The 23,044-nt window shown below is 41.1% G+C and overlaps 1 protein-coding gene across 1 annotated transcript in view; it reads right to left on the reverse strand.

Annotated features, from left to right (window-relative positions):
• The window catches only part of csmd2 (CUB and Sushi multiple domains 2), a 268,624-nt gene that overhangs the window by 72,699 nt on the left and 172,881 nt on the right, over positions 1-23,044 (reverse strand). Inside the window, exons 19-28 of the mRNA XM_030411628.1 lie at positions 22,802-22,990; positions 22,121-22,237; positions 20,650-20,865; positions 19,564-19,752; positions 17,972-18,141; positions 17,696-17,852; positions 17,314-17,505; positions 11,771-11,897; positions 910-1,112; positions 557-748 (exon numbers count right to left, since the gene is read on the reverse strand). Of these exons, the coding sequence (XP_030267488.1) occupies positions 557-748; positions 910-1,112; positions 11,771-11,897; positions 17,314-17,505; positions 17,696-17,852; positions 17,972-18,141; positions 19,564-19,752; positions 20,650-20,865; positions 22,121-22,237; positions 22,802-22,990 (1,752 nt within the window). The remainder of the gene's footprint in view (positions 1-556; positions 749-909; positions 1,113-11,770; positions 11,898-17,313; positions 17,506-17,695; positions 17,853-17,971; positions 18,142-19,563; positions 19,753-20,649; positions 20,866-22,120; positions 22,238-22,801; positions 22,991-23,044) is intronic.

Raw genomic sequence — 23,044 nt, forward strand, 5'->3', positions numbered from 1 at the left:
AACAAGGCAGCTAATTATGAGGTCCTAATTTACATTGTTCATTTACATTGTTTTGTACAGGACCAAGTGTGATCAGATATGAAAAGGTAGAAGAGTCTGACGGAGAGGTCCGTGTTGTTATTGAGAAACAGGATAATCAGATCTGTGTGTCTGCTGCAGTGACTTCAGGAGATATCTAGGGAACGAGGCAATTGGGTTTGGCACTTAAGATTCACTTAAGGAGTCTGTTAAGTAATCATGTTAGGAATCTGTATTGTCTACCTGTTTCACAAAAGTCAGACCAGCTCCAGAGGTGATACAGAAGACTGCATTAGACAGGTTGTAGGGCATAATATGCTTTATAAGATTTTTATTCCTATGCTCCCTTCTGTCTTTCCTAATTGTGTCATTTAAAATCTCATAACCACAAAGTTTACACATAGAAACTTTGGATACATGACGTCTCCCCCAACATTTTTTTTTACCCTCAGCAGGAACAATAGAGACTATTTTGGATTATAATCCATGTAGCCTCATAAACCATATCTGTCGATTGCACGATGTATGAATAGAGTACCTGTGCATGTAGGAGGGTCTGGCTGCCAGAAGAAGCGGCCATTGATCTCAGTACAGATTATCCGTTTGACTCCCTGCAGGATGTAGCCAGGATCACACTGGAACACCACATGGTCCCCGGGCTCCCTGCTGTCACCGCTGCGGGTCCCGTTGGTGGGCATGCCCGGGTCATTGCAGGAGGTTGCAGTAGAGACTGAAGGAGCAAGAGAAGGCTTGATTAATTATATTACATAAAAATTCACTTTAGTTAAAAGATGAAAAGAGGTTATTATGTAATAGTTCACAGCTAAACCTGTGAGAGGTGAATTCTGCCTCCCTACACCAAGCTACCACCCTCCCTCCCTCTATCCTCACCAGAAAACTGCAGAGCGAAGCCCTGCTTGCTGGTGAAGAAGTCTGTGGTAAACTGCAGACTGACGGTGTTGAAGGTGCTGTGGGCGTCTGGGGGCAACGCTGAGCCGCTTAGCTCCCTCAGCAGGACCCCTCCATCCTGGGGCCCATCCCAGATCCGGAGCACATCGTGGACCTCCTCCGTGTGGAAGACCAGGAAATGCATACTGTCAAAGACAAGGACAAGATACTTGAGAGGCCAAGACCGTTGATGTATAACACTCCCTTTGACATAAGGCTTTAACCCCTGTGCATGTCCTTACAGAGCAAACTCAGGCAGACAAAAAGCCATTTATTTTCTTACTGATAAAGTTCTGACAATTGCCACCTCCGGTCTGCATTTCATGTTTTTCAAACTAATCCCAGCTCCTCTTAATGGAAGGTAATTGTAGCAGAAGTCCATATCTCGCAGCTCTTCCATTAACAGCTTTAGTCAAGAGAAAAATCCAGCCGCTGATTGTTCGGTCACATAATGAATGGTGGTACAGACTAGGGGGAATTTGTAAAAGTCTTCTTGATCATTTCTTACTATCAAGATTAAATGTGTTGTTTCTTATTACATGGTAGACTCAAATTAAATATCATTAAAAAGCAGAAAGGTACGAAAAAAAATAATAATCAAGGCATTAAGGAACACAATTCACAATTTAAAAAATGAAAAGAAAAATTATGACTCAGAGCAGAGGAGGAGGAAATTAATGGATTTAATCAAATTACTGAGTATTCAAAAGAATCAATCAAGTTAATGATGTGATTAAAGCAGACAATAACAATAGAGGAAATACAATAACACGGTTAAGGGCAAGTATAAAAGAGGTTAACAAATAACATTTTAGAGTGAATCAAAGATGTTATATCCGGAGCATTCAATGGATGTTCCACAATGTCAGTCAGGCAGATACGTGTGCTATGGCATTTAATAGTTTCAGTCTAGACATCAGAAAGATGAGGCTGTCAAAATATCTCCCCTTCACTTTGGCACAGACAGCTGTCAGACAGCTGGTGGTCCACTGGATGTGAAATGCATGCGTTTGTGTCTGTGTGTATGTTACTGTGTGTGTGTGTGTGTGTGTGTGTGTGTGTGTGTGTGTGTGTGTGTGTGTGTTTCAGCCTCAACGCAGAGGATTCATAATAACATACGGCTGGGAGTCTTGCGTTGAGCATGTGCATGCATTTTCGACAGGCTCAGCAAGACTTAAGGGATAAAAAGAGGTAGTTGAGAACAAATGGGAGACTGGTGGTAATGTTGACATGGGCGACTCGATTTAAAGGACTTTACTGCATACCAACAGCTTTATCCTGGGGCAAATAATAAGTATATTAATATAGCAATATATATATATATATATATATATATATATATATATATATATATATATATATATATATGTATAGATAGTATATCAGCTCTTTTCATTTAACATATAAATAAAATGTGGAATGCACTCAGATGAAGGTTTGCTCAAAATAAAGGAAACATTTGAAATTGTGCTGAACTGAACTCGAATCACCTGCTTCATACACAAAGTGTTTATCACAACAACACGGGTTCTTTTTCTCTAAATGCACAACGACAAAGGAAAACAGTGTTTCTCCAAACACTCTCCTTGGATGAATGCAATATCTTGCATACGTGTCACAAACATACTGAGATAGCACTGGGTGAATATGCGCTCATAGGGGAACACCACCCTCATCCTGGTAGTTTAAATCCATCCTTTAAGTTTCTATATCCAAACAATTTTGCCCCAAAGCAAGTTCCTGATACTTTTCTCCTCCTCTCCTTTCAATGAAAGGAAACAACACTTTCACCAATAACATACTCATGCAGTATTTCATTTTTCTTAAGAGAGCGTTCTCAAGTGTTTTATCTATATTCTATTATTTTGGCCATTAGTTTACGCTTAGCTTATCATAAAATCTGCCCACTAGCCACTTTCTCATTCTCTCATTTTAAACATGTTGAATATTAATCTCTGTCCTTGTCATGCGGAGAAACCCATGGTATGGTTTGTGCTTTTAGTATCCTCATCCCTTTACACACATACATGCACACACACATACACAGCCTTAAGCTACAGATGATGTAGAGGAGAAACAGCAACCCACTGATATGTCGGGTTTAGCAACAAGTTCCTACCGTTTCTGCATAATTGGTGTCAGACTCCGATTCCCATACTGTCTGATGTGTGAGCAGCAGCCAAAGGCTACTCAACAATGTGCTGTGCGTGCCTGTGAATATACTGTACATAACCTACTTGACAAATCCTGCCACAATGCATGTGAAAGAAGTGCGCAGAAAGCAAACATGTGCAGACAGGCACACCAGTACATATTCACACAAATAAATGTACACTGATAGGTATATTTGGAGACAAGTTGCATTACAAGCCCATATATAAGCATCCATGGTGGGGAAACAGTGACACACATACATACAGTACACACATTAACCTCCGTATCGCTGCAAAGCAGCGCATCACATGTTTCCAACATTAATCATCTCAGACCTGGCATAAATACTAATCCTATTAGTCATACTTATTCCTCTGCTTACAGTTTTCTTGTTAATATTCACTGAAGCACAGGTGATATACTGTGATATACAGTGACCATTCAAAGCTTAATAGAAATAACAATATTGTTAAAAACAACAGCAACACATATGAGCCGTTACAGGAGAGGGGAGCGAGTGCAAGTTAAAGCTGTTTACTTCTCAGTACTCTGGGCTTCAGAGACAACCAATTAAAATTCAAATTTGATGTTTTTGCTTGTGAAATCATATTTTAAATGCTGCTGAGATGAGTGGCAATTTGAATCACATTCACATTGTGAATATGGTGTATTATGCTACAAAACATGACAACAAAACTGTTGACACAGAGAATAAAACACCAGAGTTGGTAGTCTATCAAGAGAAAAGTGCCTATTTCTTTTGTTTAGAATTGTAAGAGCTTAAAGCTTGGACATATAGGTGTAAACTGCTAAGTGGATTTAATTCAAACATGTGAGTGTAAAAGTGCCCTTTATTTAGCAACTAATGCTGAGGAGCACATGAGCAGGGCAGTTGACCATAAAATGCACCAGCAGAAGAAAGCTGTTCTCCAGCTGCCGATCCTTTCGCAGACAAAGCTGTAAAAGAATATGTCGTGATGAGAAAAATAAGAACAAATTATTGAAGATTGTGGTAGTGAAGTGACACTTTGGATGAATAAAAATAATAGAAAAAGTCTTCATTCTCAAACGTCTCATACAGAGATGAACAGCCAATATGTGCACAATTTTTCACATCAATCTAATACCAGCCTTAGTACAATAACGCCGGAAAAAAAAACAATATAAAAAACTAAATTGATCTGAATTTAAGTGATAGCTACAGCATCAACCAACTTCTCTCCTACTACTATCCTGGCTAGCCTTTTCACTTCCAGTGACCAAAGGTTATGCGCAAAGGTATCCATCCCTGTCATGTGAGCGCCTCAGGCAGTCGGGATGCTTGTTATGCAAATGCTGTTATGAAAGCCTTAGGTACCATGATCCTTTTACCTACGCTCCACATCTCCATACCCTAGACAGGACATGCTGAGGTGTCTGCACAGCAGTTGCCAGCATGAGTGAAACAAAAGTGTATATGAGTATGTGCATGTGCCTTCATGCATCAATGTGCATACATATATATAGCATGTGTGTGTGTGTGTGTGTGTCTCTGAAGATGTGAGTGAGTATAAAAGATGGTTCTGGGGATTTGCATGTGCAATGTCAGAATGAAGCGCCAGTCACGTGTTGGATCAGCGCTCGTGTGCTGACGGCTTTCACGTTCTAATGCAACCTTCAGGACTATCAGACACTGAATGGCATTGTGCTCCATTTCCTGATTTATGTGTTAAAAGGAAGATGGAGAGGTGGGTGGAAAAGGAAGAGGTACGCTGGCGGAAAGCAGGAGGTAAGGGAGGGAACAAAAACAAGACCAACGTTAATCATTGCTGGGCTGCTGGAAGAAGAGGATGATGGCGGGAGGATAAGAGGTTGATGGAGAGCAGAGGAAGCTCCGAAAGATGGAGGGATTTGTGCTTAGCGGTCCGATGGATAGGATGGACGTGGGCTGCATGTTAGGATAATTGGTTCCTTTTATACAAGATCTAAATAGCCTATCTCTCCTTGTCACTTCCTGGGAGTGAAGGCTGGGGGGCGGGATAAGGAGATAGTGAAAAAGAGAAGATGGTCAGAGGATAAGAGAGATCTGGATATCAAGAAACAAAAGACATTGATAACAGCATCTAAAAACCTCTCTGTCTTAGTAGAACACATGTAGGGCATGCAGACTACACTTTTCTTTTCAATGGTCCAATCATCCTCATCTGTGGTTTTTTTTCTTAGTCTTACTCTTCACCCTGCTTTTAAACGTGCGTGTGCACACCTTCACACTCGCAAAGAAGGCGTTTCACAGCTAGTCATTGTGAGCTGTTCACTGCAGAGGAACTAGGAAGAAAAATGTTAACCGCTGGTTGGGAAAGTCCATTATGAGGGACGAATAAACAGGAGGCTGAGAGAAGCAGAATTACTGCAGGTCTCACCACGGAAAAAGGACATTTTGGTCTCCGTGTGTGGTTTTTGTGGAATCGTCGCAAGCCATGTTTTGAAGTTTACACCTAAGGGCTCTCCTTTACACTTGTCCCCTTCTTAAGGAGATAAAATAGCTCAAGCAAGTGTCAGAGGAATCGCCGTGAGGAGATGAGATGGAAGAACAGAGGGTTGGAAAAGATTTTTCAGGTCTTTTTTTTATTCTGCCTTAATTATTTTGTATTCATATGAGAGAAATACAGAGAGAACCAGAGAGCAGAGACTTGCTCATATGAATACAAAATAGTCTTGCTGCAATCACAAGTCCTGTGGGGAGTCTTCACAGTGCATGTATGTGTGCCTGAAGATGATAAATAAGTAAGTATGCGGGGGTTTACAGGGGTGTGTGTGTGTGTGTGAGGGAAGGAACAAGAAGAGAGATGTAGGGAAAACATGAGCTTCCAACTGTCTGCTTTCTCGCAGCTAATTGAGATTGTGTGCGTAAATGTCCCACTGAAAGCTACCATCATCAATATGTGTGGATGTGGCCTCCGTGGCACTCTCCCAGTGGGATTATCCTTCAACACTGAGACACAGCCACACCACAAGCTTTGAATAAACAGCTCAAACACATCAGACAGCATGACCAACACAGGGGAGGTGACACTCTAACCGAGCTGTGGTCACAGAGAGCTTTATCCAGTTCATGTCCTGGCAAGGCACATGATGTAATAACATGTAAGCAGTGTTATCGCACAGATGAAAGAAGAGTTAACGAGTATTTTTAGGCAGGAAAAGGTGTGAAATTGGGAGATGAATCAGTGACATAAAAGTAGAGGTTAAAGAACACACACACAGACACACATTGTGTTTTCTAATCCTTACCATCACCAGACCCAGTGAAATATATGTGCATATTCAATTGAGACTGAGGGCACTATTTCTGTCATAGAGCATGACAGGATGCATTGCATTTGAAAGGTGGTATATGTAGCTCCTTAAAGGCAAAAAACAACCCTATAAAATTGCATACAGTATGCTTTTTTTTATTATTACTTTAGAGCAAAGATACCATCGTATTTTGAATCGAATCTCTCCTTAAGCTGAACAGTGCAGACAGTTTTACATTCCGATCCAACTGTCTCCTATCATCTCCCGAAGCAGTCCACCAAAAGAAGTGAAACATTTGTCTGTGCCCTTTGTGTCTGTGGACGCACACTGACAATATGTGGGACAACATTCTCTAGTTGATTCAACAGCCCTGCAGCCGCCCAGATGAGTGTGGGGGGCTGGGAGACCTGTTGGGATGCCCATTGAATGAGAACAAAGAGGTGCACTGTAATGATAATGATGTGTTTGGCCTCTGTCACTTCCTGAGATATGCAGAGGATGTTTGTGACCACACTTTTATAAACTGATTGCATCTCGTTCATCATCCGCCACTGCTTGAGGATTTGTTGATAAAAATATCAGAAAAATTATACAGTGCAAAGACAATCATTTCTGCTGAAAATGTGTGATGGAATAGTTAATGCGTCTTGCAACCACCCACACCCAAGGATATATTCAAACCGAATGCTTAAAATACAAACATGATCGAATGATTGCACAGCAACAGGACAAACTACTGTAGCGTAAGTATTGGAAAAGTATTTTTTTTTCTTGCATACACTATAATAGTTTGTCCGAGTACCAGCAGACGCTGTAAGACTAATTTTTTTCCTGCCTGTTAAATCATTAATTCCCCAGCCATATTACACTCACTTTCTTGCAGAACTGTTGAAAACCAGAAAGCTGAAGCGTAATATTGATGACGTAATGATATGGTAGCCTAATAATCATTACATATGTTTTGTGTGGGAATCACACGCTCTCACACGCATCAATTATATGCCGATGACAGTAAGAACAGCAGATTTCCGCTGAAGTAATGCTTCAGTTTCCATCATCACTGATCCGCCTGGTGGATAGATAAACCATTGCAACTGGTTTCCACACATTGCACTAAGGGGCATTACGATTCCCCACGTTCACCATGTCATCCAATGGGACTCTTCCAGGCCCAAGCACGGACAATATGTCCCCAACAAGTAGGAACGGGAAGTTTTAAGAGGCTTCATCTGTAACAAGATACAAATCCCAGAGTTGCTCTGAAAAAAGTGAAAAGTTACTGTCGACATTCACTGAGAATGTGGTTTGACAGTAATCTTTGTAAGGGGTGGGCCTAGTAGTCGACAAGTCTATGAAATGTTTCATCTCCCCCTTGTCGGCACCAGAAATACTTGTCAAGTGTTGGGATTGTATCAATTTACACATTTAAATTACATAGTAACATTTTACAACAATTTTAAATAGCTCTTTTAAATGCAATGTCTTTTAAACTATGTTTAACCTCAGATTAAACTGTGCTCAATGTGGATTGTTTTCCGGTTGTTTTCTTACTTTTAGAGTAGTTGAGTAACTTCCAGTCCTTCCAGAAAAACACAGAGTTTTTTTTGTGATTATTGCGGGGAAAGAATCCTTGATCATGCGGCACGTTTTCTTAAAAAATGCAATGGAATATGCGGGACATTTATGCAATTTTATGCAATGAAATTGGGGGTGTGGGAATTTGCAAAAACTGCGGTTTGATGAAAAAGAGAAAAAAAAGTGATTCCCCCAACACCCTGTTCTCAATAGGCTACTACCGTAATGTAAAGAGTCATTTCTTATTACTTCCTATGATAAGCAGCATACGACATCACAGAAAGTGCTGGGAATATTTAAGTTCTCGGCTTGCTTTATTTCAGACCTTAATAAACACATGGCTCAAACTTACAAAACATTGATGAGTCAAACAAGTTCTGTAGCTTTACGAAAGGAATATGCTACAACTTCTGTAAAAATTAATAAATAAAATATAAACAAAATAAAATGTGTGCTTCCTGTTTTACAGAGGTAGCGATACAAAACAGACATCTTGTGTTAAAATAAGTGCTTCCAATGCACAAAGTGCAATCTCTTACTGTACCGTACATTTACATACTACTAATATACTTACAACTGTAAGGTTTTTGAAACTAGTATGATTTTTTTGTTGGCAAATGAGACTGATTTGCGGGCTTCATCATGGCTTCATCGCGGGGTTTGCAGCTTTTCGATGATGTTCATGTTGCGTAATTACGTCACTTCATAACGTTCCCATGGCAACAAGGGAAAATGGCTGCTCTTGTGTGAAGTAAACGCAAAATTTTTCAACTTTCTGCTGAGATGTATGTGACTTTTTTGCAACGAAAAAGCAAGCCCCGCATATTTTGCGCGGAAAACGGCAATTTATGAATTGAATTATGCGATCGCATAATCACGTTTTTCTGGAGGGACTGAACTTCAAACTTCTGTTTAAATGTCGATGGGATCATCCGTAGCACTATGTGATCTTTAATGGAATGTATTTGTATTCACTATGTCAGGATATAACAGTACAACATAAGTACGAGAAAGATAGGATAGAAATAACAGTAGGCCTAATGAAGGACTGACTGTACTATAGACTGTAGAGTTCAAATATGGGCCAGATTACAGTGGCCTCCCCACTCTTTGCACACTGTGATAGTCAATTGATGGCTCGTATCAACAGTCAAAGCTGCAGTTCAGTGTTGTAGCACACACACTCTCCAATTAAAGGGCATGCTTCTTACTAAATATGATTTTTTAGATGAATACTTGTGGCTTCATTGCTCAGCGTACCATGTGGCCTACATCCCTCCTTTGATCTCCGGAGCAGTACCCAGTGAATGTTCCATCGGTGAAATGGCTCATTGCCTCCCTTATCATCTCTATTCCTTTTACATTGTTATTATCTCCTTATGTCTGTATTCCACTCTCTGCCTCCCACCTATACTCTCCATCAATATCTTTCGGCTAACCAGTCTGTGGCTTTTCAGATGTCTGCTGTCACTCAGCACAGTTCCAGGTCTCTCTCACAATCTCAGTGCAGTTTGATTAGTGTTCCACCTTCAGCGAAATCATTTGATATACAAGGATCCCTGGGCTAATGCATTGCAAATTCCCCTCAATGATGAATTGCGTGGGTAGGATCAAAGGCATGGATATGGAGCATACCTTGCAGAGGAATGGCTGAGACCCAGAGGTAGTGAAGGCACTAATGAACCTAAACTAGCAATCATGAGGGACCTGAGAATGTCAGATGTGCATGCTAAGGGACAGCATGTACTTGCAAATAGATTCATCCTGACAACAGCACTGAACTGTATGATATCACACAAAATGATAAGGTGCAGTGAACAAAAAACTACACAGTGCAGTTTGAAAGTATTAGGACATGTTTCATTGCTTTAGATTTGCTCACTGACTAAACTGAAGTTAGTTAGTGTCTGGAACAAGCAAAAACAGGCAGTCCTATAAGTCTGGCAAAGCATACCGGGGTCCATATACTTCTGCTGATGTCTGTAGACATAAACCACGCGATAATATGATTTCATTTTCATTAAGTTAATATTAAATTGTGAAAGTACTTGCTGTCTCTCAAGTATGGTGAACTATGTTTATAGAATATTAAAATGTTACGATTTCTTTTAAATTAATTAATTAATGACAAAGAGTCCTCTTATTTGAATTCCATTGTAGTGGAGTACAGAGCAACACAACTGAGATGTACACATATAGTATAGTGTGGATGCAAATGTTCCATTATGATGAGCATGTCATTTTCCTGAAAGTTAATCCAATTTATGCAAAGAGATTACAGCTGTCCTACTTAAACCAACAATTGTGTTCTCTGCCTCTTCCACATGTTCCAATATCTACACATATATTTATGGATTTAGCAGTATTCCTCTTGACTAGCACAGTTCCTTCGAGTATCTGCGCTTACAAGATTATTACATTAGTTTACATTGCTGTCTCATGATAGTCCATAAACACAGTTAATATTCTGAATACAGTCAAGGCACTTAACTTGCTCCATGCTTAATGGTCATCCATTTAAATGCTGCAAGAAACATGAAATGTATCATAAGCATGCTGATTATGTCAGACAGTGGACTTAACAAGCCTGTAGTCCTAAGTAGCTAGATGGATAGAGAACAACACTGACACTACCACAGTAAGATTTCCATATCTTCAAGGACACCATCATAGCACTTGCGATGCTGAAATATGATTTAAAGAATTCAACAAAGCCTGGTCTTACATATATAAGGAGGTCTAACGGCTAGGCTTTGGATTATATGCACCAATCTTTAAATAATTAGCTGTTTGCCTCAAATGCATTTCCTGCAAAATATAGTAACACTGGCAAAATAAGGAGGCTGTAATAGACGAACATCTCTGTTATCATCTCTGTAAGGTAAAGAGAACATACCCAAACCAAATTTGCATACTTGAATGTACTATTATTACAATTACTATTATTATCATTATTACTATTATGCAATCATATATGTTTAAATAAAAAGCATGAATGCAAGCAGAGATCTTTGTATGTGGTGGAAGCTGATGTCCACAGTTTTTAGTTGCAATGTTACCATTACTTCAGTCAGAAAGAAAAGTAAAAGTGTCCTCTGGACTGCATCCCAGATGTTGAAAAAAATCACAATATGGGGGACAAGATGACTGTGTCACCTGGTAGGAGCCCTGGGAGTTTCTCTTTGAGTGTACCATTCTCAGCAAGACCCCCCAGGAATCTATTCCCTGGGGAAGCCCAAGAACACGTTCCACAAACATTTGGGGAACCTACAGAAAGGGCTGCGAGATACGGTGTGGACCTTCTGCCACTAAAACTCTGACCCTGGCAGGCCATTGAAGATGAGGGACAGAAAATATTGTGCGGTAAAACATTTGTCAGAGGTAATCATTACAGAAAAGTCTAAGAGAATAACCTTAAATAGTTTAAATAGTCCAGTTCTTGTCCAGCTATCACCAAATATTCATTACCTGATTTTGCCTGAAATTAAAGCCCAGAACACATTACATATAGACGCCAAAACTAACTGAAAACTCTTCACTTTCTTTGGTGTAGTCTCAAATCTGGGGGCTCTGAGGTGGTACTTCCCCTCGCCCAGTACTAACTCAACTATTGGCCAAAAGCAGCTCACTGAAGATTGATTACACAGCAGCCCGTGAAAGTGATGAATACCACTGCAAAAAGGGTGGCTAACTTGAAAGTATATTGAGAGGTGGTAGATTGAAAGAAAGCCTGGAAAAGAACAATCTCATCAGAAAACTAGAAAGCATGAAAAAAGGAAACAGAGAGTGTTGTTCAGACCTGATGGTGCTTCCAGGGGCAGCCTCGATAGTCCACATACAGTGCAGGTTGTGCTCGTATGGAGCAGGGTAGCCCGGAGACAGGATACGACCAGAAGGCTCGTCCTTGATGGTGCCCCCACACTCAGCTGGAGGGAGGAGAGAAGACAGACCAATTGGAGGATTAAAGAGGTGAACAATGAACAGAAGTGCAAGAATAAAATAAGTACAAGCTCATCGGCATTCTGAAAGTCAAATTAATAAAATAATACAGCAAGGTTAGCATACTTAACATACCAGAAACTGCATCGTCCCACTTCCAGTAAAGTGCATCACATCAGTTTCCTCTCATCATTATTAATTATTGACATAGCAGTCATATGCTCAAATGTGATGTGCTTCATCATCTTGTTTGCAATTTGAATGATGGGAGGGAGAGCAGCCAACTCAATATACTCTATGTGGATCTCTTTGGCTCAGCGAAAGCAATCCACCATCCCAACCAATGATCTCATCCTGTTGCCTTTGAAAGTTGATGGACTTCTGACTGAACAACATTCAATGTATAAGTTCTGGGAAACTTATGAAGACAACATTTTGACGGATATTGCAAGATATTTTAGTATATATCGAGGTATCAATCATACAAAGAAACATACAGTGTGTGTTTACCATACAGCCAATCTAAGCACCTACTGGGCAACCAAGAGAGTGGAAGACTCTTCTTGAATCACTCGTTCGTTGTCACTGAATCCACTTAGGGATTTGTTTGCAACGTTGGTAGTAGTAGCAGTAGTAGAAGTCATGGTGCCCCCCCCAGAGTACAGAACACAGACCCAACATAGGCCCAGTCTCTCAAAACCTTGACAACAACACAAACACACATCAGTGGAACTATAAAGCAAAACCAGAGGCCAAATCATTTTGTCAAAAACAGAGAATGAATAATGAATTGCCACCGGAAACGTACTGTGACTGAAAAGCAATTTTCAACCCCCCACTCCTGTTTCAATTACCAACCCCTTACCCTTATCCCCCCCCCCCAAAAAAAGTTATCCAACAACATCAGACTTGAAGTGTTTTTGTTCACATTTTTGTCTCAGTTGACAAGACAAGGGTTAAAAGTGTTCTTGTTTCTTTTCCTTCCCCTGAGATGAAAATGGAACCTTCAAATGGAAGGGAAGTGGAGGAATCATACTGATGATGACGGCATCAGGCCTTGTACTGAAATTTAACAAAGATGACAGACACAAAATAACAGAGCGTGGCTGGCTAGAAGGAAGTAGGGATCTTATCTCAAGTGAAAGAACATTGTTTGTGTACACAGAGAGTTTACTAAAAAGAAGGTTTTTGAACAACTCACGTTAATAGCTTTATCTCTGGCGCCCCCGCCACGGCAGACAAAAAGTGTCAATCCCTGAGTGCGACCTAACAGGAAGGCTTGAGGAGCTGTTACTCTCCTACACAAACAATGTTCTCAATGCTTGTGTTCATGTGTAGAGACCCTGACAATACTACAAGCAAAGTTTCATGTTGTGTCGAGCCTTCTTAGTGTTTTAAAAAAATAGGGATTTTTAATCTAGCGTACGAGTGCCCCTGCACTCCACTGAAAATTAGCTTGCCCGAAAACGAAACAACGGTAAATCTTAAAAGTGCCTCTTTCATCGTAATTATGCTTTTACACGAAGGTTGGACTCATGTTCAATCACAAATAAAGCCTTGGTTGTTTTTGGCGAGAGTTTCACTTTAACATAATCTGCAAACACACACAGAGGGAAACAGAGACCCTAATTATTCATCTGTTGGTATATATATATATATATATATATATATATATATATATATATATATATATATATATATATATATACATATATATATATATACATGAGGTGCTGTATCATAGGCAACTATACTTGTTTCCGTTGCCTACAATACAGCACTTAGAATTACCATGACCTGGATAACTGAAGACCTTCATCAATATATACACTTGCTTTGGTGATGTAAAACTTTGGTTTCCCATACCAATACTGCCCCTTTTTATCGAACTGGAAACAGAGCATCAGACAGGGACGAGCCGCATTTTCTACAAACATTATGTCAGCTTCCATTTGACAAACATGCCTTTCCTTATGTTTGCAAATAAATTGTCCCTTTGTCTCCCTCCTTCACATTCTCCACAGCCCTCATGCATTATACATTTAAACTGCAATAATCACCAGCCCTGGCCTCCGATCATTTTTGCTGCCATAGCACAAACGCACAAAACAACACACATGCACACATACACACACATAGTGTTTGTGTAAGTATATGCTTAGTTCCCTAAAAAAAATATTTATATTTTTGCTTTAACTGTCTTGAAGGGAGATGGCAAATGTATGAGCATATGATTTTGCATTGTTGCTGAGGCTTTAGTCTCTTTTCAAGCTTTTTCCCTCTGTTGCACTTTTCTTGTTGGAAGAAACAAACTGTTTCATGTGAAAAGTGAAAAGAGAAGATGGTGATCTATCACAGTAAGAAAAAAAAAATCTCTCGAGCCTTATGACCTCAGAAACTACTGCTCAGTGCTGCCATGGCAGCGTAACTCTCTCAGAGTTTCAGTCTAAGGGCTCTATCTTAACGATCTGAAACGCAAGTATCAAAAGCAAAGCGCAAGTAGCTTTGTGGGCGGATCTCAGGCACTGTTGCTATTATGCCGGCGGAATAAATGACTCTTGCGCCCGACGCAAATCTAAAATGGGTTGGTCTGAAGTAGCTACATTAGTCATAGGTGTGGTTTGGGCGTAACGTGCAACAAACCAATCAGAACGTCATCTCACATTCCCTTTAAAAGCAGGCGCGCTTGTTCCAGGGAGCATTGCTATTATAATGGCGAATTTGCCAGGCGCAAGCCAGGAGCGGTTCACAGCCGAGGAGACCAATGTCCTCGTCAGGGCTGTAATAGACCGAGAAGTGGCATTGTATGGGGATGGGAGAAACCCATCCAAATTAGCTTTGATTGAACGGGCGTGGGAGGAAATTGCCACAATTGTTTCTACGGCTGGCATCCCCAGGACATCGCACCAGGCCTCGGGAGCAGTGCGCACGGGCCGAGCAGTGCGCAACGGCCAGCTGATGAGGGAGCAGCGCAAACACCAAGGTGCAGAGGATCCAGACCCACTACACGCCGTGGCAGCATTGTCAGACCGGACCGCACTGTACGGGATGCGGCAAGGTATTAATGCCCATCTTGACCGGGTGGCGATGTTGCTGCGGCCTCTGAGGCGCATCGCCTCAAGTCTCCAAACGCACCACCTGCTCCTGTTGTGCCCCTTCCTCCTCCTCCTCCTCGGCCCCCAACTCCATCTCCGTCCACCCGTCTACTAGGAGCACATCGCGCAATGCCACTCCCGGACCCTCACGGCAACGGCGGGCGCGTCGCATATCAGAGGGGAAAGGATTCGTTCTTCTGTTGAAATCTTTTCAACTTTTTTTGTATGGTTTGCAAAAACGGGAACTGCTTCCTTATGGCTGAGAGAAGCAATGTGTATGCACGTTGAGCACACGCTACATTATGGCCAAGCATGCGCCCTTAAAATAGCATCTGAATAAGCGCCACTGACTTTAGACTAGGTTTTTCCTGGTCTGTGGCGCAAGTGTTTTCTGAAATGGCAAAATAGCACCAGTGAACGTTTGCGCCGGAACACGCCTCCTCTTTTCGCTGAACCGCCCCCGGGAGCGCAAAGTCATTCCCTAATTTAAGGACGCGCGTCTGTGGAGGGAAAATTCCAATGTGCGCCGAATGCAAAATAGGAATTACACAAGCGCCAGTGTACAAAGTCAATTGCGCTTAGTGCAAGATAGAACCCTATGTCTCCATATACATCTTTCTTAAAATCAACTCAGGTTCTGCCTCTCTTTTTGTCTCCCTCTCTCCTTGAGGTAGTTTAAATTTCCCTTTCTACAAAAAGCATGCATGTGGATGACCATCTATAATCATTCTCAGCCAGTTAGACATTAATAAGCATGAATGTGGTTAGTTATAAAACAAGGACAAGGATTTATTTATGATTATACACATTGGTTATGCACAGTCATATCAAGTGTTGATAAAATACGGAGCAGCTCAGGCATTCAACTTTGCAACTTTTGTCTTTAGTGACTTTGATAATATGAACCCTCCCTACTGTATTCAACTCCATTTCATTCTTCTTCCTCCCTCTGCTCGCCATACCCATCTCATCTGTGTTCAGTGTGTCCCCGCTGCTAGAACATAATCGCACCATTACAAATGGAAGCAGTGCCTCCCAAATTCACTCTGGCTGTTAGGCTATCATCTGCAGTAAACGGGGCATGGGAGGACAAACGTGTTCAGAGATATACAGTATGCTGAACGTGCTTTGTACCTAGACGTGAAATTACCTGTCACTTTGGGTTAAAACGGCAGCCTAGCAATATTATTCTGATCACCTTGGCTGATGCCAAAGAACACCATCCTGCCTGTTTTTTTCCTCACTGAGCTCCTGGCTGGTGTGTGAGACGCACTCAAAATGTCGCCCAAGAGAAGATCCCGTAAACTGCTTTGGGTTTGTTATCATGACACCATATAAGCGGTATGTGTGTGTATGTATGTAACACATTATTCATTTCAAAATTGTTGCACTACTATGTTTGTGTCAACTTGTAACAAGTGATAAGTGAACTGCAGTGAACTCCACACAAAAATATCTGAAAGTCTCACCATCTCATACATCCAGGGTTTAAAAAACTGCCTATATTGTATGCTTGCTGTGTTAGTGATGTGAGGAGAGTCTTATTTTGTGTGAAAAGGGGGACTTTGCAACCTTGATGCAATAGGAATATGTGGAGCTAAATAGGGAACAGTCATCTTCGATGAGATAATGCAATGAATGTGGTGCTGGGAAAGCAACCAAATGGATGTCCCAAAATAGCCGAGCTAAAACCACAGGGCTTTTTGGAAACCTGCGCCTGCATATTCCCATTGTCATTAGGATGAGGAACGGGATCAGACATTGTTGTTCAGCTAAAATAAACTATAACTCGTTTGGATTAGCAGCGTGCCAAACACTAAAGCAATAACCCATGTAATATAACGTAATACTACACAAAACTACTATAATGCAACCTGATATTTCAGTGGAATTTAACATAGCAAAAAGTGATACATTGTAATGTGAGGAAAGGTAATAAGAAACTGTGATGCCAGCACAAAAAAACAACATCACAAAGGGCAACATCCCCTTTACTGCATTAGTTTTATTTTCAAATATGAAAAAAAAAAAAAGTTCTTCGTAGCTGCTTTAAGCTAAAAATCTGAGAACTTTTACAGAATGATGTTAATTTAGGGATGCACAGTATAGATTTTTGTGATTAGTGATGTGTTTAGTATATATATATATTTTTTTTTGCCAATATATGGCCAATATCTCCTGTACATATTTCCATGTCATGAAAGACACAACACCCGATCAGCAGAATCAACATTATTTTGACAAATGAAGTAGAACAGCTCCCAACAGCAATGTTGCACTTGATCTCCAACTACTTCATCTGACTCACCGGCACAGAGTGGGAGGGGGCTGTCCCACGCTCTCCTCTCCCCCCTCAAGCAGGTGAGCACCTCTGGGCCTTTCAGGGTGTAGCCTGGGTCACAGCTATACGACACAGTGCTCCCTGCAAAGTGACCCTTGTCTTCACGCTTGTAGCCAAACTGGGGAACACCTGGATCCTCGCATTTCACCAGCTCAAAACCTTGACGAGAGAGAGGGAGAGTTTAAGTACAAGGGTTAGGAGGGCATTGAAGAGATGACCATTAATGGGATTTTTACGAGATGGTGGCCAGGGCGAGGGGTTGGAAAATGAGTTACAAGAAAACAAACTCTACTAAAATGTAAATGTTGAATGTGTGTGTGTGTGTTTGAGTCAAACACTTGTTACTCACTAATGAAGTGCAGTTCAAAGCCTTTGCTGGTGTTATCCGCATTGCTGATAAACTCCAGCCACATTGAGCTGGAGGTGGAGTTCAGGGTTCCGTCTAGCAGCTCACTGCCTGTAAACACCCCCAGCAGACGGGCCTTATTACTGCTGCCATCAAAGACCTGAAAGGGACAGAGAGAGAGTGGGAGGAAGCATCTGAATTAAGATGATCTGCACACACAGATATGCTAAAGAGGGGCGCGCACACACAGGGAGGGTATGACACCCTCCACCCCCTCACTTTGAGCACGTCATCCTCCTCCAGCCTGAAGTCCCGCGCTCGTAGCTGGATGCCTTTGCCGGGCTGCGTCTGGATGGAGTAGATGCACTCGTGGTTGTTGCCGTAGTAACCAGGGTAGTTGGGTGAGAGCAGCACCCCTTGCATGCCAGTCACGGATGAGCCGCATTCAGCTAGAGAAAAAGAGAGGGAGCAGAGGGACAGACAGAGAGAGAGAGAGAGAGAGAGAGAGAGAGAGAGAGCGAGAGAGAGAGAGAGAGAGAGAGGAAAGGAGAAAGTGGTGGTGTGGGAGAGAGCAGAGGACATGTCAATCGCTATATGCTTGAAACTCAGAGTGTATTTATTCATGCTGTCATGCACAGGGAGATGGGTGAGGTGATGAGGAGAGGAATGTGGCCAGTGACTATACCTGAATGTTGAGGTGCACATCATCATAATCGCAATGCAATCTGAATATGATTAACAGTCATTTCAGCTCCATTTGAAAATGCCCTTTTCTGAATCATGTCAGGGAAAAAGTAAAAAAGGGGACCGAGTTTTTTTTTTTTTAGAAAAAAAAAGCTGCCAGAATTCAAATGACCACTAAAGTAACCTGAATTTTTACCTCACAAATGCAGTGAGGTAAGATGAGATGAGGCGATGGGGATGTCTGCAAGGTTTACGGAGAAGTATCACTTCTTTTAAAATAAGGCTGAGTACGATTGCCAGAGGTGTGGAAAATAACAAAATGTGTCATCACTGTCAACCTTTAAAGATGCGGCTTCATCTAGAGGCAAAAAACATCCAAGAAACTAAAAACTAGCACTTTTATTTCCACGGATAAATACGCAGTGAGAACAGGAGCAAACGAGGCTGTCAGGTTAATGTTAATAAGGTTTTATAAGGAAATCACTTGATGCTACGGCTGCTACACATATGCCTTAACACTCAAAACAAGCAATCAGGTAGTATTTATTGGTGTAGAAAAAGAAAATAAATGTGACTTCACCAGATTGTATTCATCAAACTATAATTACTAGTTTCCAACAGTGTGTCAAAATCGTTAAGTGATAAAAATGTGCAATTCACATTTTTTTTTTCCCACATGCAAATATAGTTCCTTGGAAATACTGAAAAGAGCCACAGTAAGGATAAATTATTGTCATGGTCTGGGTTTTTCATCATTAGGACTATTATATAGGATACATGTGTTTTCATATCAACACGCTAATGCAGCTCTCAAGGGTTGGTGCGTCATAGAATCACCACACTAACCTAAATCTTTGCAGTTTTACTCGTCATGTTTCCCGGGCATTAACAATGAGCAACATCAATAATTAACATATTTCAGCTTTTTAATGTCATCCTCATTAGGGCTGCTGCTCTATATAATTTGGACAGTCAAAAAGGCTGTTTCTGGGAAACTGTCCAATGTAGAGACAAAACGTGGGCGGATGGAGGGATTAAAATTCGGAGAGCTGCCTCGGTTTTCCAATGTGACTGACAGTTCTTCTTAATGAGTAGGTGTGTGTGGAAAGGCTAATGTTGTAACATGGCATTGGAAGTGGGGTGGTGGGGGAGTGACAAAAGCCAAAATAAAGCTTGTGACCACCTACCAACACACCTTGGCAGAGGGGAGCTCCACACCCGCCTCCTGCCCCCTAAGCAGATCACCTTCGCCGGACCCTCCAGTCGGTAACCCGGAAAACAGGAGAAGATGAGGGCATCGCCTACTCCATATTGAAGGCCTTTCCTGGTACTGTAGGGTGGGATTCCAGGATCCTCACATGGCTCCAAATCATACTCTGGTAAACAGAGAGAGGACCAGAAAAAGAGGTATTTAGAGATGTATTATTCTTTTTTTCATCCCAGTCCAGTGCCATGTCTTATGATGCTTGGATGTGAGAAAGTAAAAATTGAACTGATTAAGAATCTGCCATGCCTTAAAAGGTTGACATGTCTTTTTTCCACAGATAAACAGGAAGATAAACCATGGTTAAATTAATCAAATGTCCTCAAAGTCCAAGATCACTTCTAAACAACATGATGCTTAATGTCATTCATTCAAATTCAGAAAACATTGTGTGCATCCACGTGATACAGCTAACATTCAAGCTTTTGTTTTAAATCCTCTGGCAAAGCTAAACATGCTTTGTCAAAGGCGGCATTTGGTGCTTCAAACTGTTGTTTTTTACTTTCTTTAAACTATGTTTCGGTGTTCAAATCAATTGAAATCTGTGACAGCCAAATGAGGTGAAATGATGCTCTCACTAGGTAGGGGGGCCATCTGTGCTCTATCCTAATTGATTCATTTAAAATTAATCAATTCTCTTGATGTCAACCATTTCATAAATAACTCTCAAGTGGTTGTAATTATATATTTCTAGGCCACATACTTAAATTATTATTCGTTTCTTGCCTAAGGTGGCCTTCTAACTAGGCATGGCAGTTTGTGTCAATAACCCATCGAAACAGACTCTTGTTATTAAAAGGTCACGGCAAGTCTCTGATCCATACTCAGGAGCCTGAGGCGTCCACTCTCAACACGAACCGTAAGTGCTTAAATGTGTAACCTTTCATTTATTTTCCCGACCTGTCGCTCTCAGTCTCCGCAGAATTATTAGTCTGACTCAGTACTATGAGCAGCACTCTCAGCCATCCTTTTTTTTAGTAGTAGTTTGAATGACATAATCCATTCTTACCTGAGAAGGTTATGTTGAATCCCTCATAGGAAACAGAGAAGTCAGAGAGGAAGCGTATCTGAGCTGTGTAGTTTCCAAAAAGGCCTGCACTTAGAGGTGGTGGCAGTGTGGAGCCCGTCAGTCTCCACAGGGGTTGAGAGAAGCTGCCATTCTCTGTTACCAACAAATGGTCATGAGGGCTTTCAAGATGGAAGGTATGGAAGGTAAACTGGACACCTAAATGAGAAGAAGAAGGAGCCATAACTAAAATGAGCTGCTGTTACGTCTTTTTGCTGTTGCATAAGTAAATTAGGTTTAATCATGGGATTTCCCATCGTTCATGTCGTAGAAAGCTCTCTTCACCAATATACGTTATTTTGTATCAAAGTTTATTTGCCAATAAAATTGTACTTCTAGACAATCTTGACTGATTACATTATAAAACTTGTTAAGCTCAACTGTCCCTTACTTGATATATGCTGCTATATACACGGAGGCATTCATACCAGCCAAGTACCATCAGAGTCACTCAGCTTTAAACAGTATGTCCTACGTCACACTGAATCATCACAGCACCAGACAGGAGGCAGACAATGTGTGTTACTCTAGGTCAAGTCCCTCCCATTATCAGGGGAGTCTGGAATTTTTCCAAGACCCATCTTCTCTGTAGCTCCGGACACCATGGAGCCTCTAAACATAAAGCATGCCATGTGTGAAGGGCTCTAAGGCCTCTCAGGACAACCACCACGTCAAAGCACAAAGTAGACATTTTATTGAGGACAATATATCTGTACATTTCTGCCACAGTTTTATACACGGAGAACAAAAACACGTTTTTGTTTCAGCTTCCTGTTTCAGTGCAAAGTGCACAATATGCCTGTGCCTTGAATTAATCATGTTAATCATGTTTTTAAGCTTTTCTTGAAACTTCTACATTGAAATGGCAGGTTTGTTTAGTCCATATATACATACAAACATGTAAAAAAAATGTGCCTGGCCCCTAATTATCATTAGGCAAAGAAGAAATACATAAATATAGCAGTTGATTCAGATTATTAGAGAAAACATATATCCCTGCAATATGGAAATTGCAACAGATAAAAAAAAAAAATCACATGGCAATATCTTATATTCAGTGGAAGCAAGCCAAAGTCTTTGTGTTAATGTGAAACACAGTATTCTAAGTCTCATAATCCCTGCTGAATCAATTCTTTGTTTTCCTCCCATACTACCTACGAAATATATTACAACCGTGCTAAGAGAGCATACGCAAATAAGACTGTGTCAATTTAATGTAAGCGCTCTACCAAAGGTGACATGAGTGGAGAGTCTTCCCATGGCGCTGTAGCCCTAGGCCAGCCTCTCAGCGCTCCAGACTAACAGGGAGAGCTTGTTCGGCAAAATAAAAAGGCCACTCAGTGGGTGGAAATGACATTGTAAGGGAAATTGAATTTGACTGCTGCATGTGTTGACGCTGAATTTCTCTGCTAACCTTTGCCATGGGAGGTCTCGATTATCCATGTGCAGTTCAGGTTGTGCGGGTAAAAGTCTGGGAAGCCAGGTGACAGGATGGTGCCAAAGTTGCCCTGGATGTAGCCTCCACACAATGCTGGCGACATTAGGGAATTGAGAGGAGAGTGAAGAGGCAAAATCAGAGAAGGCATAACAAAGTTGATGAAGACGGAAATAAAATTTCCCCCAAAAATAGCAAAACCTGTCTGTGCATTTACAATGTCGTAAAATGCATTTTACAAAAGGTGCCCTTCAAGATAGCATAAAAAGGACAGAGTGGTATCATCAATATCATTACAGAGTGGGCAAAAATCAATACTGCCCTTAAATATAAAAGCATTTACAGATGAGAGAACAGGCAAACATCAAAGGGTAATGTCACCCCCGTACATATAAAACATTTATGATGAAATGAGGCAGAAACTTTTAAAGTCTAAAATAAAAGTCGTTGAAAGAAATATTATCTTGTATGGATTTTATAATAATTCAGGAACATATAGTATTCTAAATGTGATGCAATATGAAGGAAAGTGCTCAAAACGATTTCTCGTGTTTCGTCTGGAGCAACATGCAACAATGAATTTAGCTTTAATCCCATTTATGAGGAGGAAGAAATCTGGCAGGGGACTATTCATTTCTAGGTCAATATTATGGAACGTACCATCACAGCTAGGCAAGGGGCGGCTCCACTGAAAATTGGGTTCACATTCTAATGGCTCTGTGTCACTAAGGGTATACCCCGCCTCACAGCTAAATGTCACCAAAGCTCCCACATAGAAGTCATTGCCATGCCGCTGTCCGTTGACAGGTATGCCAGGATCCACGCAGTGATCAGACTGTAACTGCAGGGCTGGAAAAGGACAAAAAACATACATGATCAAAGACAAAATGACACATATAGTGT

This window comes from Sparus aurata, chromosome 3 (assembly GCF_900880675.1).
Source record: "Sparus aurata chromosome 3, fSpaAur1.1, whole genome shotgun sequence".
Classification (NCBI taxonomy): domain Eukaryota; kingdom Metazoa; phylum Chordata; class Actinopteri; order Spariformes; family Sparidae; genus Sparus; species Sparus aurata.